General features: G+C 38.4%; 1 protein-coding gene across 1 annotated transcript in view; it reads left to right on the top strand.

The window, feature by feature from the left end:
• side-II (sidestep II transmembrane protein) overlaps nucleotides 1-22,342 on the top strand; it is a 482,796-nt gene that overhangs the window by 105,183 nt on the left and 355,271 nt on the right. The window contains exon 2 of the mRNA XM_073967649.1: nucleotides 4,452-5,415. Coding sequence (XP_073823750.1) covers nucleotides 4,899-5,415 — 517 coding nt within the window. The 5' untranslated portion in view covers nucleotides 4,452-4,898. The remainder of the gene's footprint in view (nucleotides 1-4,451; nucleotides 5,416-22,342) is intronic.

The following is a 22,342-nucleotide window of genomic DNA, read 5'->3' as shown; positions in this document are numbered from 1 at the left end:
ATCACATGTCAACTTTGGTGAATTGCACTTCCGAGGCTGCTCTAGTCCTCGCCGCACCCAGGACTACTGCGATAAAAGTTATGTTGCTGCTTGCTGCGACAGAGCATCTCCAAGCATGTCTTCAACTTCGTCGTCGAATTCATCGTCGTCGTCGGAATACAGCATTCCTGCAACTCAATTGAAACGGTCTCCGCAATAAAATCAGCGAAATTGTCGGAGAAACATCATGTTCACCTAGATGCGGGACACAAAGTTCATCATTACCTGTGGGTTGCAACGTTACGATGCTTACAGCGTTTTTCGAAAGGATCGTACAAAAAACGGAGGAGGGAAACTTGACTTTAGTGACACATTCGCGTCCGCGCGAACCGTAACTGTTTGTGACTAGATCCGAAGTAAAAACAAGGTCATGAAATCGATGGCAGAACTTTATGTGGTAAGCTATACGGCGTCAGTGTGATATGCAGATGTTGGCGCTTTGCAGCGGAAAATATTCAAATCTGTTAGAATCTGTCTTAAGGACTGCCAGAGTTGCCTTCCGTTGACACCAATGGACTATATCCCTGAGGAGACGATTATTTCACGGGTGCGTCAACACAATAAGATGTTGTTGATGCAGTACTTGCTTGGGTGTTACAGGTGTGAGTATCCCTGCCACGATCTAGTGGACAGGCTTCCCCCACCCTGACAGTTCAGGAGAACCTCTAGATCAACAAGCCAATCAGGTAGGCTTGAATATCACTCATACTGATTCAGTTGTACATGTAGTACAAGGTGTAGGGTGAATGCTGTATTCGGTGACCATCTCACATCCACTGCAGCAGAAGAATGCCAGCTGCCAAGACAAACGTGAGTGGTTTTAGAACAGTTAAGATCCTCAATTCATATTGGACACGAATTTATGGCGCGTTACCCAACACATGCCCTGCATGTTCAGCTACCCAGCTAACCGTATCACCTCCAGATTCGTTATGGACGCAGCCAGTTCGGGTTGCAGAATTGTTGAACAGAGGAACCAGATAACTGAAAAACAAAAATACGAACGAACATATTTGCGTTGCTACAACAACAACTGGTATCTCACTACCGAGTATTTTGGTCAGTATTAACTCCTGAACCATTATAAGATCAAACATTTACGCATGTAAACACTGCAATTAGGATCCTGGCATAAAGCACCGATCCTAACAAAATGCACCGACCCCTATAAGTTCGGGTTAAGATCTTAGCCCCCTATTAAGTTAAGTGTATGTGGAAGTTAGTCACTGGTCCCCAGGGGGGTCAGAAAAAAAACGTAGCGAGAAGATCACTGCATTTAACTAAACAGGAGACAATTATGTTCCCTTCTAAAGAAATAATCAACAACTTGAGCTCACCGTTGTCACTTTCGTACTTAGTTTATCGTTTATGCCAGAGATTTTAACGAGAGTCATACCCTCTAGGAAATAATTTCTCAGCTCTTAGGTATGAGTGTTTAGAGTCTCCTTGGGAGACTGCTATTTTGTATTTTTATACCCTCCACCATAGTATGGAGGGTATATTAAGTTTGTCATTCTGTTTGTAACACATCGAACTAATCATTTGCGACCATATAAAGTATATATATTCTTGATCAGGATAAAATTCTAAGACGATCTAGCCATGTCCGTCTGTCCGTCTGTCTGTCCGTCTGTTGTAATCACTCTAGCGTCCGCAATAATTGAGATAGAGTGCTGAAATTTTGCACCCGAGGGTCTTTTTTCCATAGGCAGGTCAAGTTCGAAGATGGGCTATATCGGTCCACTTTTGGGTATAGCCCCCATATAACGGTACATCCGGATTTGAGGTATTTTGACGTTCTTCGCCACATTTGCAGACCGAATTAGCTATAATTTGGGATTTAGGGTTCCTAGTGATCAACAAACTTATATACCAAAGGATATGGGCATAGGTCCATGTTTTGGTATAGTCCCCATATAACGGTACCTCCCGATTTTCGGTATTTTGAGAATTTTAGCCACAATTTTTAAACGAACTATCTGCAATTTGACATTTGAGATTCTCAGTGGTCATGAAATATCTCCACGAAACATCGTCAACATAGGTCCATGGTTTGGTATAGCCCCCATATAACGGTACCTCCCGATTTTCGGTATTTTGAGAATTTAAGCTACAATTTTTAACCGAATTAGCTGTAATTTGCCATTTGAGGTTCTCAGTGGTCATGAAACATCTCCACCAAGCATCGTCAACATAGGTCCATGTTTTGGTATAGCCCCCACATAACGGTACCTCCCGATTTTGGGTATTTTGAGAATTTTAACCACAATTTGTAACCGAAATATCTGCAATTTGACATTTGAGGTTCTCAGTGGTCATGAAATATCTCCACCAAACATCGTCAACATAGGTTCATGTTTTGGTATAGCCCCCATATAACGGTACCTCCCGATTTTCGGTATTTTGAGAATTTTAGCCACAATTTTTAACCGAACTATCTGCAATTTGACATTTGGGGTTCTCAGTGGTCATGAAATATCTCCACGAAACATCGTCAACATAGGTCCATGTTTTGGTATAGCCCCCATATAACGGTACCTCCCGATTTTCGGTATTTTGAGAATTTTAGCTACAATTTTTAACCGAACTAGCTGTAATTTGCCATTTGAGGTTCTCAATGGTCACGAAACATCTCCACCAAGCATCATCAACATAGGTCCATGTTTTGGTATAGCCCCCATATAACGGTACCTCCCGATTTTCGGTATTTTGAGAATTTAAGCCACAATTTGTAACCGAACTATCTGCAATTTGACATTTGAGGTTCTCATTGGTCATGAAAAATCTCCAATAAATATCGTCAACATAGATCAATTTTTTGGTATGGCCCCCTTATAACCGTACCTCCCGATTTTCGGTATTTTCAGCACTTTAGCTACAATTTTTAACCGAACAAGCTGTAATTTGCCATTTGAGGTTCTCAGTGGTCATGACACATCTCCACGAAACATCGTCAACATAGGTCCATGTTTTGGTATAGCCCCCATAAACGGTATCTCCCGATTTTCGGTATTTTGAGAATTTTAGCTACAATTTTGTCTATTCAAAAATAATCGTTAATATAGGTCCATGTTTTGGTATATCCCCCCATATAACTGTACCTCCCGATTTTCGGGAATTTTCAGTGGTCACGAAATTTCTTCACTAAAATTCGTCAACATGGGTCCATTTTTGAGGGTCTACATTGTTTTGATGAAACTACCCTCAATTTGACTCTTGAAGTTCCCTGCAGCTATAAAACTTTTCCGCCAAAAAATTTAAAGATAGGTTGACTCTTTGATATAGCCCCGTAGGTGGTACCTTTCCCCTAGCTGAACACATTTTTTAGATTAGATCAGATAACACTGTGCAACAAAATGGAGGTGAAAGTCTGGGGCACGGAAAATTCCTCTTGGGGAAGAAAGGCCTTGGTGAGTATATTATGAACCCCGGAGGACAGATCCGCCGTGAGTCGAACTTCCGCGTTATGGCGTGAAGAAATTTTTGTTAGAGACCCTGTGGGCCATCAGGAATTAGAGTTATATCTTTGTTCACTGTTGCTTAAGTGCTCTATAAAAACAACAAACAAAGATATAATGCTAATTCATGATGGCTTACAGGGTCTCTTGCAAAAACTTCATCACGCCATAACGCGGAAGTTCGAATCACGGCGCATCTGTCCTTCGGGGTTTTTAATATACACACACCAAGGGCTTTCATCTCCAAAAGGAATTATCTCTGTCCCAACATTTGTCTTCACAGTGTAATTTAAGCAATAGTGGGAGGCAGTAGGAGTCTAACCATTGTCAAAAAGTTGTTCCACATAAAATTGTAAAAGGACTCTAATTATTCCATTTTAATTAAGACTATTTTATGGTGGAGGGTATAAAAAGTTCGGCCCGGCCGAACTTAACGACTTTTTACTTGTTCTTATTTCAGTTCAGTTTATGCTTTTGCTGTGTAATTTAGAAATTGGAAAAGAATAAAAATAGCGTTTTGGATGTGAAAACAAATTTTGAATCTTTCTACGGCAGGTTCTAAGAGATGTGTCGGACATGGTGCAAGAAAACATTTATATAACGTCTACATCCCTGAAATTCTCAGGAAATGTAGCAAAACATTATCCTGAAATGGTTTTATTATCTTGCAGGAACTTGGAATAGACGACTTCCGTGATGCTGTAGAAAAATTAGTTCTAGAAAATTTCACAATATAACAGTTATAATATTGAAAAATTTGAAATATATCCTTTAAAATCTATCAATAAATCAGAGTATTATATGAATATATTTTCAACAATTTGAACATATATCTCCGACTGACCAAAAACATTTTGATATGCATTTTCTCACTACACAAGATCCCATAAAAAAACCTTTAATATTATTTAATAGTTCTTCTTTTAATTTATTGTTCTTTCTCTCTCTTTGCAGCCAGGCGATAAAAACAACAATAAATACTGCCATATCACCAAATTCAACAGGGGCCACATTTATATGCCCTTCCAAAACGAAGACGTACAACTAAATCCACCAGAGTGAAAGAACAAAAACCCAACTTTAAACTCAAGGCTTCCATAAACAAATATCCTCCCACAAAAGAAAAACAAATACAACCAAAAGGGACAAAGGATATTCATTAATTTTCCTTTGTCATTTCTTAAAGACCACAAGAAAAATAAAAGGGCAAACAGTTGTACAAAAAAGGGGGACATATTGCAAAAAAGAACAAAAAAAAAACTAAAGCAGAGTGCTCAACCCCAAAACGAACAAAAACAAAAAAAGCGAAAGGAAATAAATAAAATTGTTCGGTCACTAGTGTTATTACGTTATTATTATTATTCCTTTCGAAAAAGAGGATATTAAGACCAACAATAAAAAATGAAGTGCCATAAATGTCAGCGTATTTTAATGGCCTGCCCAACAACATGTTGCTGTTGTAGTAGTAGTTCCGTTACAACAACAACACCAACATCATCATCGTCGTCGTCACAGACATTTATATCAACGTCAACAAGAACGAGGAGAACGACAATGTCCTGTTTACCAGCCAAGCGAAGAGCTTTCACCTCATCACCATTGTCATCCATAACATCAGCGTCGTCGTCCTCGTTCGCATCCTCATTATCTTCGTCGTCCTCGTCGTCGTTGTCGCCGTCACCATTGTCCTCCTCCTCATCATCACCTATATTTCGTTGGATTTTTATGACATTTGTATTCCTGTTACCTGCACAAAATGCAATGGCACGTCTACACTCATCCTCCTCAGCGTCGGCGTTACATAGTTTGGGCTTAGTTGGTGGCGTTGGCGGTGGTGGAGGAGGAAGTGTAGGGATGACTGGTGTTAGTGGTTCGGGTTCCGGTATGGGTGGATCATTATCCTCTAAAGATGCACACGGTAAGTTTTAGTATGTAAGTATGAAGGGACAACAAACTCAAAGAAAAAAAAACGATTACTTTGCATTTTAGTTGATAGTAAAGTTTGCTTTGAAATTTGGTTTACCAACCTGAGTAGGAAGTAGCAGCGGATTCTTTTAAGCAAAGCCACATGGCATATCATCAACATTTTAACACGTTGGTCTATTTTGCATAAATATCATTTTATTTTAACAGCTTACACTTTGTTGGAAGTTGAGGGTTTGTTGCGTATTACCGTTTTGTCATACGGAGCAATAAGGTGATGCAGAAGGGGGAGAAATGTTAAAGGATATCACAAAAAATGTAAAAAATGATTTCCTGGTAAAACGTTCTTCTTTGCTAAGTTACTTAAAACTTCTTTTAATAAAATAGTTTAACTACGTCCCTGTGTATTTTGCTTGAGTTCTTGGGTTACTTGTTTTTATTTTATCTCTCCTTCTACATTGTTTTATTTAAGGAGTAACAAAGTTTTCATTTGTACGCTTGGATGCTGCTTGTTTTTAATTTTCAGTTGAGTATGAAATGACTGCTGTGTTAATAGACTGTGGATATTTTTGTTGACATAAAACAGCCACAGCAACAACACAAAATATCATTACTTTTCCATTAAGAGTTGAACTGGACTGTTATAATTTGATATCTCAGCAGGGAGATTTACGATAATAGTATTGGGTTGAACAATTGTTTCCATCAAATGGGATGTATCTGGACTCTGTGCAAAATGAGCATGGTAAGACACATACAGGAAGAGCATGTCGCTCATTTACTCAAAGAGTGACGCACCTCAAAAAAAATCTAGTTTCGAGAAAAACGCGTTTTAAAGTGGCGATTCAAATTTGACTTTCCAACTTAAAAATAAATAAATAGATAGATAAATATAAAAATGTATAAATATATAAATACATAAAATAACTACTTCGACCGTATTTTGCAAACAGCAAGCCAGGTATCTAAGTTTATTCGTTCGAGAGTTATCGTGCGCTCCAGCCAGCCAGACAGACAGACGGACGGACGGACATTGCTCAATCGACTCCAAATTGTCTGAAACACATTTCGTCCAAACATACTTGGGGTCTAAAACCAATATTTTGCCCGTATGAAAGTGTATATACCCTCGTTAGCATAAATGCTGAGGGTATAAAAAAGAAATTGCATACTCAGAAAACATAGACATAAGTTATGCCGCTCTTTGAGTATATATTTATATATTTACTTCTGTAGATAGCTAACTACCCTCTGTCTATGACTTAATATCAGTTCCATTATAGAGTTTTTAGCTCAGGGACGGAAAAGGCTACGAAAAACGTTAGTGTGAGCGGTTTATGAAAGAGTGGTCTTAAATATCGGGGAATTTCAAAGCCCACGTCTCGGAAGGTATTGTGTTTCCCTCGACCAATATTTTTCTGTTGACGTCGATGATTAACCGCTACAAAATTAAAACACTATTAGATAAGTGTTCAAATTTCGCGAATGAGGTTCCTGAACCAACGGACAGTCCGTCATTCCCTTTGATAGTTGTCTTGCCCACCAGCCATTTTTGGGCCAAAATGTCAGATAGCAGGGACTTGTCCACGAAATAAATGATTTTATTCTAATCAGAGGCCCAAAGACTACCTTCGATGAAAATTTTAAAACAATCCTCGAACAGTCCTTACACTATGTTGAAGTGAATATTTTGAACTTTTGTGAGGGGTGGATTATTTTGCCAGATTTCATGGACTTTCCCACGTAAAATATTAAATCACTATAAATAGGGCTATAAGAAGTATCTTCAGGAAAAATTCCAAACAAATCGAGACATGTGCTTGAACTGAAGTTAAGCGAAAATTTTGAATTTTTGACACATAGGGCCATGTTTTGGTATAGTCCCATATAATGGTATCTCCGATTTTTGGTTTTTTGAGGATTCTAGTTAAATTATTTGTGCAAACCTACCTGTAATTTGACAGTTATAGTTCCCAATGTCCAATGGTCGGAAGTGAATATTTGACTAAAAATTTTTAATATGGGTCCAAGTTTCTCGATTTTATGTATTTTCAGGATTTTAGCTAATTTTTTTTTCCGAAATAGCGGTAATTTTGCGTTTGAAGTTTCGCGTGGACACACAACTACTTCGCCAATATCAATATAGGTCCATGTTTTGCTATAGCTCCCCGATAACGGTACCAGTTTATTGAAATATTGTGCTCTACAAAAAGTTGCTCCAGTTTGTCGGACAAAGTACTACATCACCATAGGTTATATATTTCCTTAAAAAGGTAGAATGACTTTGGCTTGACGAGGTATTATTAACCCTCAGCATTTATGCTAACGAGGGTATATAGACCTTCATACGGGAAAAATGTGCCTAATCGAAATAATGGTTTTAGGCCACAAGTAAGTTTTTGCGAAATCCGTTTCAGGCAATATGGAGTTGATTTAACAATGAACCGATGAATGATGAACCGATTTGGTCCAAAATTTGGCCTTCGTAATTTTTTGTCCAAACTTAGTTTAAGTTCGAAGAATCGGTCGATTACTTCAGGTACCTCCTCGACAAAAGTTCAAAAATGTTCGGAAAAATTGTTCGCACGATAACTCTTGAAGGGAGCAACCGAATTGGCCCATACTTTGCTCATCGTAAAATTAAACATAGATGAGGTTCCAATATCGACTCTATGGTTTAAAAATGTAAAACTTTTCGTTTAAAACTTTTCGTTTACGCGCTATATCTGTTGAAAATAACTAACTTTGAATCTCCTAATCATTTATCCAAATGTATTTTAACTTCGAAAGTGGCCATATGGGTCTTCTCCTTAAGGCACTTCCACACAAAAGTTCAACATTTATGTTTAAGTGCAGTTTACTGTCTGTTCGAATATCCTTTGGTAGTATATTCCGATGCTACTCCTTGTGGTCCTGTTTACAGCGATATTAAGTTTTTCATGGGCAAGTCCATGCCTAGACAAAAACCTCTAAATTATATGGTCACCAGCTGATATGACTGGAGGTCGCGCTACCTATCGAAAAGAAATGAATCCCAAAATAAGATTCACTTTCATCCGGCAAGTTTGTAGGTCCAAAACTGAGAAAAATATCTGAAAACCTGCTAAATACATGCCTATTGGGTAAAATAATTTTGATTATGTCGCCGGTAGTTGATCTGTTAGTTTCACACAGGCAAAGCCGACTGATACTTTTTTTACTTGTTTTTTTCGGCTTGTTATTAAGTCTGAAGTAGCAAATATTGTCCAACTCCGTCCCCCGTAGTCGCCAAACGGTCAGTTTGGCTGAAGAAACAGGCGACCTTTTGGCTCGAAGTGCTTTTACATGAACAACATTCATTGAAATTGGATAGCTTTCGAAGACCCAAACGGCCGATTCCTGCTTTGTTTCGGGCTCTTAATCATAGGTGCTAGACTCGTCGTCTGTGTCGATCTTATAAACGTCGTTAAAAGCACCGTGATCGATTTTATGCACAATTTCATTGAACCAATCCACAAGAGCCTTTTTTAGAGCGATTGTCCAATTTTACGGGATCTAACGAGAAAAATGCATTTTTGCGGTTAGGTGTTTATGCAATATCAAATGATAGTCGGTGGAAGAAATGCCCAAGCATGCCTCTATCTCACGGTATATAACATGGCGATTTCGCATTATCCGTTCGGGCACGGCATATTTTTTTCTGACACAACGGCCGATTTTTGGCGACCCTCACGACTTTCGTTGTTTGGCGAGCGCCCGCCACGATTGAATTCATTAAATCAGTTTTCATAGTCCTATTTTGATCGATGCACTCTGGCCATGATTATCCACGTCGAATGTTGTGAAAAATTCTTGGACGAAAATGTTCACAAGTAAATTCCATTTTTTGCAGTGTGAATTTTTCAAGTAAACTGTCCTGAGTACGTCTAGGCTAAAAATTGTCATGCTTTCCAAAAAAAAAAAAAAACAGATGGCACCTGGCGGTGTTGCCTAGGCCAGACCAGCTTTCGTGCAGCCCATGCTTTATATGTATGATACAGAAGATATCTCAAGCCTGAGCCTAGTGGTTTTATCATCGGGACGTTATCAAAAATCGACTCGCCCAACGCCTACAACTCCATGAGCATAAATGCGCTTCTAGATGAGATATCTTCAAAGATTTCATATCTAGAATTGGGCTTAGCGCAGGCAGTGGATTGCTTTTGACGAAGACGTTGATAGGGTTTGAAACTGTGTGTTTAACACTATTCAGCTAAAACCGGCAGAAGAGAGATTCTTGTGAAAGGCACGAGCTAGTTTTTGTTCAGATTTGCACAAGTTCACAGTGTCTATTTTCCGAAAAACCTGGCCAAAAATTTAAATAGAAATTGTTTCAATTTACACTAAGAAGCGTCAAATATTGCGTGTAGTTATGAAAAAATATATACGTTTCTTGTTTAGTAAGTGTGCATAAAAGCAGGTCAAAGTGACCCTATTTGGAAATTTTATTTTTATACCCAAAAAGTTTGTTACGCATCGAAATAATGGTCGTAGACCCATATTTATATATCAAAATGAATGTCTCGACGAGCTGAATCGATCTGGCTATGTGTTTCCGTCCGTCCGTCTGTCCATCTAAACCTTGTAATCACGCTACAAATTTTGTGGGTTAATGGGGATCCCACAGAGGAAGAAGCGTATTGGTTTTTATGATGGTCGGATAATATTCAAGGGTCGGAATTTCAAAGCCAATGTCTCTGTTTTTGTAAGAGGTACATCAAAAGCAAAACCTGTCAAGAAAAGTAGGAAATATCACTTTTACAACGATGTAAAGTAGGTTGTCGTAGGTGGTCAAACAACTGAAATATCGTAATAGTCGGTAATGCATCCCATTTTCCGATTTTTTTTGTAATCACGCTACAGGTCGCAGTTTTGATGGGATCGTCACGAATTTTTCGGGAGTTGATGCGGGTCCCTCAGAGAAAGAAGCCTATTAAGTTTGGTGATAATCGGATAATTTTCAGGAGTCGGAATAAGCAAAAAGCTTATGTGGACAAAAGTCAACGTATTCCAAAAGGAAGGTCCGTCAATGGAAGAAGAAAAAGATCTCCATTATATTGATACAAAGTATGATGGCGTAAGTGGGCAAACAACAGAGATATTGCTAAAGTCTGTAATATATCCAATTTTTCCATTTTTTGTAATCACGCTACAGGTTGCAATTTTGATCGGATAGTCAATTTTGGGGGTAGATGGGGGCACACAAAGGAAGAAGCCTATTGATTTTGGTGATATTCGGATAATATTTAGGGGTCGGAATGGGGAAAAACTCATGTGGAGACAAATTCAAAGTTTTATTCTTTGTGAATATATCGGCTTCTAGTAGGGGTATTCCAACGGCAAAGCCTGTCAATGGAAGAAGAAAATTTTACCTTTACATTGGTGTAAACTAGGTTGGAGAAGGTGGTCAAACAAGAGAGATACCACAATAGTCGGCAATGCATCCAATTCTTCCATTTTTTGCAATCACGCTACAGGTCGTCATTTTGATCAAATTGTCACGAAATTTTTGGTTGCTTATGGGGGTCCCAGAGAGAAAGAGGCATATTATGTTTGGTGGTAGTCGGATTATATTCCATAATAGAAATGTTTACCAGTGAAAAACTTATGCACAGGGGTAGTGTGTAGAGTATCACATGGTCGGCCCCGTCCCGACTATAGCCTTTGCTCACTTGTTTTATTATATAAGGTCCTTGTTGGACCTTAACATCTCATCGGATTAACAAATTCTGGATCTTACATAGCAGTGTACCTTAATAACCCCAACATCAATTCTGAAGTTGAAGAGTTTGTTGGTGAAGTGACAAGTCGGGGATGTATCAATTGTAATATTGAGAGATTGTGCAATTTCGTTCCCGACAATGCCACAGTGTCCCAGTACTAAATATAAATCGATTTCCTTCTGTAGTCTTCTTATCGGATATCTACACATGATAGCAATTATTGATTTGAACGCCAATAGAACAACCTGAACAGCTTTAATTCGCATATAATATCTCCAAGTATCGAAGCTGCCCTCCATGTTTCCAATCACTCCTAGTTAGTATAAAGATCGTACCACTCTTATACTGAGTAGCGGTGAGAAAAATCAATGTTACCCAGTGGAGCCAGACAACCTCCTCACTGAGCCTAAAGCGTCAGACAGACTCCTTTGCGTTACCAAATATCGACTCGACCCATGTCAACATCATCCTGATCCTAAAAGCACTTCTAGCTGCGATATTTTCAAATATTTGCATAAGCTCCGACAGTGTTGAAACAAATTTGCTACTTATAAAGAGTCTACCATTGGCGAAAGTACTCCTTTGTGAGGTGTGTCTCTAGTAACCCAGTTCTTAATGGAATTCTCTTCAAATCGCGAATTTCTGATTTCAAGGATTCCATCGATACACCTAGTTAAGATGGAGAAGACAGCCAAGTTTTCTAGGTCTTAAATGCTAGAAAAGCCAATACGAAGTTCGTCATGTAAAGTGGTTTCGAATATGCTTCTGAGCCCGATGAGAAAAATGAAATGACAATTCATGTAGGTCGTACAAGACCAGTCAAAACACTATATATTTTGAAGAAATATCAGACTTTATTGTCTGATTTATGTTTATCCTACTTTAATTTTGTGCTACCCTTAGAGTGCAAAATGTTGTACACTTATACCTACATTCTATCTAGTGTATTCTATCCTATTAAGGTCAGTGTTTAACACTTCCTGGAACAGCATTAGCATTCCCATTATTTTTCTGTCCCGTAACACAAAAAATAACAAGAAACTAAAACAACTAGAACGCTTTGGATTTTTTTAACACTTTTTCGTTTGTCATACTCTCTGTGTTTGTTTACGGTTTTCATTCTCATTTCCAAATGCAATTTTACTGTTTGTTGTAGTATTTGTGGTTTATATTTTAACTAACTCATACACACACCAAGCCGTCCACCCACAACAGAAATATGTGAATGCAGTCAAGAAGGATCATATAGTACAGTCGAACAACAACTACGAACAAAAAAAGTAAAAAACAAACAATAATAACGAAGTGAAAAAACCCTAAACGTATGCAAATTTATCCTCCATTTCCATTCGGAACGTTAAGTGTTGTGTTGAAAAAAAAGAGTAACAAAAATTTTATTTTTTGCATTTCATTCACTAGTAGTTGCAGTTAAGTTGGGTGTAGAATGGTCGGTGGGACAGAAAACCAGTCAGTCCGGGCGGCAAGACTTACAATTGCAATGTTACGCCGTTTTTTATACATCATGGATTTTATTTACATAAGTTTTATCTTTAGTTTTGCATCAGGGTTTTTTTGTTGTTGTTTTTTTTTTCTCCACCGTTTTTTATAATGGTCTGGAAACAGTAGCCTGATGCCATTCTTTGTTTTTTTAGGAATAAGTTCGTTTGTTGGTTTTGCTCCTCGTATTCTTCGCCTACGTTTCTGTCCATGGTTGTTTTATAGCATGGATTTTTTTTCCTGGCATTATCATGTGTTGAAATTTAATTTGACGTTAGACTTAAGTAAGTTTTTTGCGTCTTCCATATCATCCATTTTTGTTGTTGTTTATTTTTACGGTTAAGTCGGATTTTGATAATGATAGTTGGATGTTGATAGATATGTTGATGTCGGTGCGGAATTAAAAAGAAAAAAAAAAAATAATAATAAAAGAATAAAAAAAGTCAAGAAGGAATGGTGAAATAATGAAAACAAACGTAAGCGAGGTCAGAGTTGGTTTTTTTATAATATTCAAAAGTATTATCAGTATTAACTCGTGGATTTGTGAAGAATATAAATAGTCGACTATCGAAGTTAAATCGTAACAGAAGAATGTTAACTCAACACACCACTTTTACTCTTCACATCTATAAAATATATTGATTTTGAATCAATATTTTTCTGCTAATTGTAAAGCAGACAGAGGCAGACCTTAGACAAAGCGAATACCGGCTACTTTTTCCGAATTTTGAGGCCTTTTTTGATAATTATGGACTTGCCAAAAAATATTTGGCTTTGTGGAAAATTTTTGTCTTGCATCTTGAAAATCCGCTATAAAAATTTCCGCTATAAAAATTTCTGCTTTAAAAATTTCAAGGCGATCCAAGAAGTGGTCTAACATTGAACTTGATGAACGTTGGACTATGATGAACACGTACAAACTTGAAGGAATGTACCGACATGGGCTATGATGAATTAATTAAAATTTAAGGATCACTTTTTTTTGCAAAGTTTAACATTTTTAGAGCCTTTTTAGCATTACCTCAGGAAGTATGTACTTGATCACGTTATATTCAGGACCATATGGTCTACTACGGTAAAAATGTCAGTGCAATTCTTAAGCTCTTTGAGTCCTTAATAGAAGATGTTGAACTATTTAAAGGGATTTCGTCGAAGAAGTTTTTCGATACAGACTTTCTTTGAACATGGGTATAAGTTTGAAAGATATAATCGCAAAAGCGTTGGACTTTGTTGGGGAGGAACCTGCAGGAATGGACTGATATATTTGATATAACTTGATTTGTATTTGGAAGTAACTCCTTTCAAATGTTCAAGGTTTGGGGTTTCGAATTAATATCTCAGGCAGTATGAACTCGCCAATGTTGTAATCAGGACCACAAGGACTTATCACTAATTTTATTTGGTGCCAACAGGTTTTTTAGAGCTTTAGAGCCATTATCTCTGATAGGATAAACTTGCCCACTAAAAATTATATGTTTTGAACACTATGGCTAACTTAATGAATTGACCCGACATTGTGGATCTTAGACCTTATCATGCCCAAAAACCATTTTAGATAATCACCGAACAACCTTTTGAGTTTTCGGGATGTCAGGAAGCAAGGAATTTTCCACGACAAGAATGTATGGTTGTAAATAGGAACACGAGCACAATCTTCTGTTAAATTTGCATAAGGATCTTAAAACATCTCTTTAACCGTACTTAGCGAAATATTTTGTAGTTATTTGAGACATACTCGATGGTCTTGTTTCACGTAGTCCATTTCCAGTTCTGTTATTTCGGGTTGCGGTTCTTCAGTGTCCAAATTCAAAAATTCCATTTAATTTTAACATTTGAAAATGAGCGCATCGTGAGGTCCCAGTCCAGCACAGGTAACGTGCTGTCAATTAGTGGCAGATATGAATTTTGTTTGCTGCACCGTTCGATTCGTATTTTAATCACTTTCAATTGCTCGATGGATGGGCGTGGACTCTAAATAAAGCATACATGTAAATCTTTCAACTACCTGCGCAATTGCATCAGTGCAATGCTATCCGTGCCTGTCTGGCAGGACCTTTGTCTCTAGATCATGAAGATCTTTATTGACGTGTCTGGGTGCGGTCAACAAGATTGTGGCAGGGGTGCTTATGGCGATAACATTTAAGTTGTTATTGCATTGACAACATCTCATTGTGCAGATGCACTGGTCAAAATTTTCGCTTTCTTACGAAGATTGTCCAATTTTATCATGAGTGGTGGCATATTGGAAATTTTAAATATTCTTCCACTGTGTAACACTGACATTTGCATACTGCACTGGTGTCCGACAGCTTACCAAAGATTTTTGCATTGTTTTGTAAAAGGTCAACAAGGTGTCTTGTCAGCACCCTAAGTGCTGTCGGCCAGTGACTTGAAGACCTTGTTTCTACTTCTGATTTTATCGCAAATAGCAGTGGCCTACGCAAGCGAACGTTACACGTAAGATCTTAGGACATTTAGTCGTAGGAATCTGGATATCGTTAACGAAAATGTTCAGCCGTACAAGTGGTGAACGGTAGATTTAGCGGCGAACCTTTGTCTTTAGATCATGAAGATCCCGAGTAGAGGTAATCTTTCACCACGCCAAGCAGGTACTGTATTGTTGTACTTATGCACCGGCAAAATCATCTCTTCCTCAAGAAGATGGTCCACTGGTGTCATGAGAAGGCACCCTGTTGAAGTCATCAGGGCGGCTTCTTGAAGCTTTTAAATATTCTTCCACTGTGTAGCACTAACGCAGACCACAGACCATCCCACTGTTTTTTTAAATGTCAACAAGGTTCGTTAAAACTCTTTCTGATGTTATTGCAAATAGCAGTGGTTTGCGTGGACGACTAAAAAAATACTATCGAACGTTACACCGAATATTTTGGGGTACTTAGTGTTCGAAATTTGGACACCATTGATATGTTCACAAGGAGCTTCACTTCAGCCGTCCAAGTGGTGAACATAGGGCCCGACTCCAAGATCGTACCGCCTTATCCCCAAACATTAAGATTTCCATGCTGCCTGGAAGGTGTGAAATTTCTGAAAGATAGAATTCAAACAGTTTCGGAGGTATCACCCCACCACAAGGAACTCCCTGTTTCACTTTACAGGTCTTCGAGTTCTTATTTCTGAATTCTACAAGCGACTGTCGACCAAATATATATTTGATTACAGTATGCAACACTGAAAATGCAAACAACTTCTCGTATGCATTTTTTGAAAGTACATATTTAGACTATAAAAACCCTAATAGGGTTTTGTCCTGTCAGATCCAGTTCGGATTTTATGGCCTCATCTAAACCGGGCTAAATGTACACTTTTTTGCATTTATCAGGCCTTTATCTCAGAAACGAATAGGAATTTGGCCTTACTGTCTTTAGCAATATTGTAGCCCTAAACTAGTAGAACTTATCTCTTGAAAAAACCACATAAGAAAAACTCCATCTAGGGCATCAAAATCTATAAAATATAGAAAAATTTACATAATTGCTGAAATTCTGGTCAGTATCGGCTAAACTGTTGGGAGTTGAAGCAAGTAACCTTTTACAAAAATCTTCCAAATAAAGTTCTCAACAATTCTTTAGAACATTCCGAAACTCTAAAATGCTTACTTCATGTTGCTACAGCCGTATTTTGCATCATACCTTTTACAACACGTATTTCAAACACAGTTCACACCAACAGTTTTTTCTCACATTCCGGATTTCACTACTTTATTGACATTTTTATTAAATCGTCGTTGAAAAATGTACTGAATACAACGGGATAGAGGCATTTTACAACAATGACATGTGCTGAAGAGTTGTGTATTACATTCCAGGGAATATTTTTCCAAAAGAAAATATTCAGAAAAATTAATGGTTTTGGAAATACGGAGCGAAATGTATAAAAATTGTGGAATTTTTGCATATATTTTGAAATTTGAGGCAATAAATGTAGTTTTTCGAGTTCATTTTTTCTCCAAATATTTTATTATTGTCCTTATCTACAAATTTGCTTCAGAGGTCAGAAGAAGATTCGCATTGGTTTCAGAGATATAGCCCCGAATTTCTTTAAAAACTCAATATTTAACCAGGTTTAGATGGGGCCATAAAATCCGAGCTGGATCTGACACAACAAAACCAACTAGGGTTTCTTGTCGTTTGAGTCTGTACTTTCAAAAAATCCTGAGTTCGAATTGTTTGCACAAGAACACCTTAAAAATGTTGCACAGTGTTATCCAACGTTTCAAACGCGGCTGGAGGGAAGTCTTCTCTATGTCCTCGAACAGCTTGGCCTGGTTGACGGTATCGAAGTCTTTCGATTGGTTAAGAGCCACCATTACTGTTTGGTAACGCTGTTGTGGTATTTTTGTATTTCTGATGCTGGTTATCGTAGAGGAGTGGCGACTGTAGAATCTTCGCAAGTGGCAACAGAAGAGAAATCGGGCTGTACGATTCGTCGCAGCTTGTATACTTGAATAACATCAGTAGCTCGATCCCCTTCGCCTGGTCACCCTCTGGGTGCATCTTAAACTACCGGTTATAATAAAACGCCCATGGTTTTCGGATCTGTCACTGCCATGCAGTTGAAAGTAACACACGTTCTATCATCCGCTTTTCATGGAGAAGTACTACCTCTAGAATCTTCGCTATTGGCACAAAAATTCGGCCAGAATTCCTTTTCTGGCTTCAGTGGTGGGATCATCTTCATCATCATCACTGGCTTCTGGTACAATATGTGTGGCTAAAGATAAATTGATGACACTTGTAACAAATCAACTTCGAGTTCATCCATTAGCGTAAGCATTACCATTAAGATTTATTATGGGGTACAACGCTTTGCAGGATTTCATGTTTCGGATGACACCTGCAACATAGCCCATCGTAAGTTATTGCTAAACCTTCTGGCCTGGCGTAGCAAACCCCCCTTCGCCCTATTAACTGCTCTTAAGATCTGTCACTGCTATGCCATTGAAGACGACAGTTGTTCTAACTTTCGTCTTTCGCGGATTCAAAAATTTCACCGCTTCCTACAATTTGTGGTCTAGCCACTTTTCCTCCCTCTAACTAACATGGTCCACAAAAAGGCTTGCTACATTTTGTAAGCATTTGGTTAGAGGCCCCTAAAAGCAATTCAGTTTGTAGATCCCTACAGGGTGCGACATCATTTCTTGCTAAAACAGTAAACATTTCTAAAATTTTATTATATTTATTTTACACAATTTACTGTGTCCTAAATATAACTCACCAAGTTGGCACTTCGGGAAGTTCAGTGAAACATGAAATCAATGGCCGTGGTCTGATCTATCCACGTTAAGGCCAGCACATCAATACCTCTTTAAGACACCAATACGACTTTAGAGACTTAGTTTTAGTTCAAGAAAAATTGTTCGGTTTAGATCCCACATAAATGCTTTGAGTCGAGATGCTTACCATTATTCCGTGCTTTTGTACATGATATACGACGTACAAGACCTGCCAAACCCCAATACATTTCTTTTGAAGAAAAAATAAGAATTTAATGTCTGTTTTTTTTCATTCTACGCTGCTTCATGGGGCCTAGTCATTTTTCCTTCCTATAACTATTTATTTCTCTCGTTTTAAATTTCATCACCCCTTGGTCCACACAAATTAATATTCCAGAGCACCCACCCGAAATATCAACAAATGCTCTTAATTTCTATTTTATTACATTTCCTCCTCACTTCCTTAAAACCTATTTTTCCACATGACCCATTTTCTCGAAATTATATCCATTTAAAATTCCTGCTGTCATAATGATTGTTAGCTAAATTGTTGGTCGTTGTTCAAAAGTGACAAAAAATGTTCACTAAAACTTTTCCTTTGCTGGCAAACATTCTTCTTATATAGTTTACCGTTTTTTTGGAATTCTATAGCAACAATTTATTATCGGCTACCCTTAGTTTCTGGGAACGCCATTACAGGCAATTACTCTTTGTTTAGCATAGAAAAAACTTGAAAACTTAAAAAAGCAAAAAGAAAAAAAAAAAAAAAACTTTGCAAATTCTGAGCAAGTGAAGGCTACTAAAAAATACAATCAGCAAACTATAAATGAGGAATACATTTTATAATATTTGAGAAAAACAAAGAGACGGGCCTTTTGTCTTTGCATTGAGTATAGCAGCTTGGTGAAATAGCCAGCAAATAGCTCCCATGGAGATAAGAACTTTAAAAGAAAAGGAAAAGTTTGCACTGCAATATTTTCGTTTTTTCTTCTTCATCTTCAATACCTAAGACTAGCTGAAAAGAGTGGAAGGAAGTTTCATCTTGAAAAGAAATATGAACTTAAGTTTCTGGCCATTGTTAGGAGAAATTATAAAACGACAAAGAAGATGTTCATAAAACCATCTCTGGAAGAGCTGATTTGTTGAATGTTAGCTTAAGCTAGCTAGCTTGCTGTTGTTTATAGTTTTGTTAATGTTGGTTGCTACATAGTTCTTGTTATCGCTTGCTCCTAGTCCTGCTGTTGGTATTTTCGTCCTATTGTTATTTATGGTTGGTGTTGGCGTTATCCCCCCAAAGAATTATGCTTTCCCAATTGCTGGTATCCGCAGAACAACAGACCAAGTATCTTAAAAAAACGCCAAAGCGGAATGCTGTACTTGGGCGCCAAAAACTGTGTCACACAACACTCTCCCAGAGATCACATTAACTACAGCACAGCAACTACAAGGCGTTAGGAGTTTAGTTTCTAGACAATAACAGCAAAAAAGGAGTTGTGGCGTTCTTTTTTATTTGTTGTTCTTTTTCATTCTTTTGAAAACTTAAAGTTTTATAGTTGCTGAATGGCGTGGTTTGATAATAAATTTGTTTAAAAATAAAACAAACAAAAATTAATAAATAAAAAACAATGAAAGAAATTATAAGAAACGAAGAAATGTTTGCAGCTTTGCTGGCATTACCCATTCCCCCATCTAAGGTTTACAGCACAAAAACCTAGTTTCTTCTTGGTACAACATGCCGACAGAAAAAAAACTTTATGCCCAGATGAAAACTTTTAAGGGCTTCTAAGAAAAAAAAAAAAAAAAAAAAAAACGAGGAGACAAAGAAAACATGTCGCCATTTATGAAGGACACATAGAAGTACCATAGACTGCTTATGTCTGATACTACTGCTACAACAGCAGCAGCAAGTGCTGCAGCAAAGCTGGCAATATATCAAAACAAACCAAAAAATGGGGGAACGTCATGACAATAGTTGCTGCACAACAATTCTTTGGAAAGTGTAACAAAAACTTTGCCCAAGGAGCAAAGAGTGCAGCAGACAGTCACACATTCTAATGGAACATATTAAAGTCACATTTTAAACTATACCCTCCTCAGAGCTGAACATAAAGACTTCTAAATATTGAGGATTTTTCTTTAGTATTTAAAAAATATCCTCAGGAAATGCTGAACCATCGAACTGTCACACTGAACATATCCACGATTCTTATAGCTTCGGCTGTAATGGCAGCCGCTTGTTCACTGTTCATTGCTGATCGAATACCCGAAATTAAACCAAATTTCCCAATGTAGGCGACGGTGAACCAAAGAAGCATTATGAACTTCATCGTATGAACCCGGAAGACCTAAGAGTTAGGAAATTAACACATAAAGTCAACAGGTTAGTAGACCAAAACAAGGGGAAGTTCGAGTAAATTGTGGGCAATGGTTAAATCTCTCTCGGATTCGGGAAAAAAGAGTTAAAGAAGGGACATTGGTTGCCTTCAACAGCGTGACAGTGACAGATCCGCACAGGTGCGCGTGTTATTTTAACCGGTAATTTAAAGAGCACCCCCAAGAGTGATAGGGCGAAGAGGAGTGTGTCACGTCATACAAGAGCATCTTAGCCGGGAAGGTACAACCAAAACTAACGATGAGGGATGTTGCAGATGTCATCCAAAACTAATGCTTAACCAATCGTTAGCCCTAAATATTGTACCAGAAGCCTGAAAAATTGGCAATGTTGTCCAGCTACTGAAGCCAGGCAAGGATGTCAGCATACATGTCAGCAAAGGCGAATCTATTTCCCTCCAGTCACCACTAGCGAGGATTCTATAGCCACAACTCCTCCCTATGATTATAAGCTGTATATTGGAGTTGAGTATTTGACAAACTTCCTCAATTTATCGTTAGCCCTAAACATTTTACCAGAAGCCTGGAAAGATAGCAAGGTGGTCCAGCTACTGAAGCCAAGCAAGGATGCCAGCATTCTAGCACAGGCGAATCGTACAGACTGGCTTTACTTCTGTCTGTCGTAAATTCTAGAGGCACGACTCCTCCTCATGACAAAAGACTTTTTACCATTTTGCCAACATCACGTTTGCCAACATTACACCTTGACAACAACTGAACCAGAACAGGCCCTTCGACCGAACAGTCATCGTGGCACTTAACCTATCGCAGACCTTTAATAACTTCAAATATGACAAGTTGTTCGAGAACATAGAGAAGACTTTCCTCCAGACGTGTTTGAAACGTTGGATGATCAACAATCTGTGTCGACCCCAAAATGGAATCCAGAAATAAGAACGCAGGGTCGTTCGCGCATGGCTTGCGCTATTTGCGACAAGATCAGAAGTAGGAACAGCGCTGGTGTGCTGTGGTAAGATATGCGTAGACAGTGTGGTATGTAAATGTTAGTGCTACGCAGTCGAAGAATATTTAAAACCCGCATAAGGCCGCCGTGATAACTGCAACAGGGAGCCTTCTAATGACACCACATAGCGGATTTATTACATTTCTTCCACCTGAGGAATGTGAAAATGTTCTCCGCTAAATCTACAGCCACTCTCTTAACCAACAGGTCAACTGAAATGAGGCTCGCCATGAACTTATTGGTCAATGGTGTCCAGATTTCCAGTATTAATTACCCCAAGATATTCGGTGTAACGTTCGGCAACATGATCAAGTCGTCAGCGCAAACCGCAGCTATTTGCGACAAGACCAGAAATAGGAACAAGCTCCCCAATTCGCTGGTCGGCATGACTTGAGGTGTTGACAAAGTACCTTTTTGACCACATATAAAGCAATAGCCCGGTTTGAGGTGTTGACAAAGTACCCTTTTGATCACATTTAAAGCAATAGCCCGGTTTGAGGCAAGGTATGCGGCGCCAGTAAATATTAGCGCTACACAGTGGAAGAATATTCACTCCTGCCAAAATGGTGCCATGAGGACTGCAACGGGCTGCCTTCTCATAAGACCAGTGAATTGAATTCATAAGGAGTAGGTCAACCTTTCGAAGGATATGCGATTCCTGTGTGGTATGCAAATGTTAGCGGTACGCAGTGGAAAATATTCAATTCTGTTAGAATGCCTCCTGATGACTTCAACATGGTGTGTTCTCATGACGGTGGAGCGACCATTTTTATGAGGACGTGTAGATTTGTCACCATTTTCTGTATAGGTTTTCTCCGTTCAGGCATGTCAGGAGAACTCTTTATTATCTAGAGAGAGAGTGGGAGAGAGGTTCAAAGTTACAAAGGGTACCTCTATTCAACAAGTCTGTCAAGCAGGGTTGGTTAGCATTCACACTGATGCAGTTGGCCGGGCTGTTCAAAGCTATAGTGTTTGTGCCGTACTAGAAGACCATCCCCATCTATCTCAAAAGAAGAACGCCAACTGCCGAGGCAAATATGAGTGTTTCTAGCTTAACTAAGATCCGGGCGAGTGCCACCGTTGTGCAATGGTAAGC

Source organism: Musca autumnalis, unplaced genomic scaffold, assembly GCF_047663935.1.
Source record: "Musca autumnalis isolate F117 unplaced genomic scaffold, ASM4766393v1 scaffold_2, whole genome shotgun sequence".
Classification (NCBI taxonomy): Eukaryota; Metazoa; Arthropoda; class Insecta; order Diptera; family Muscidae; genus Musca; species Musca autumnalis.
This window is presented reverse-complemented; position numbering and strand designations above follow the sequence as displayed.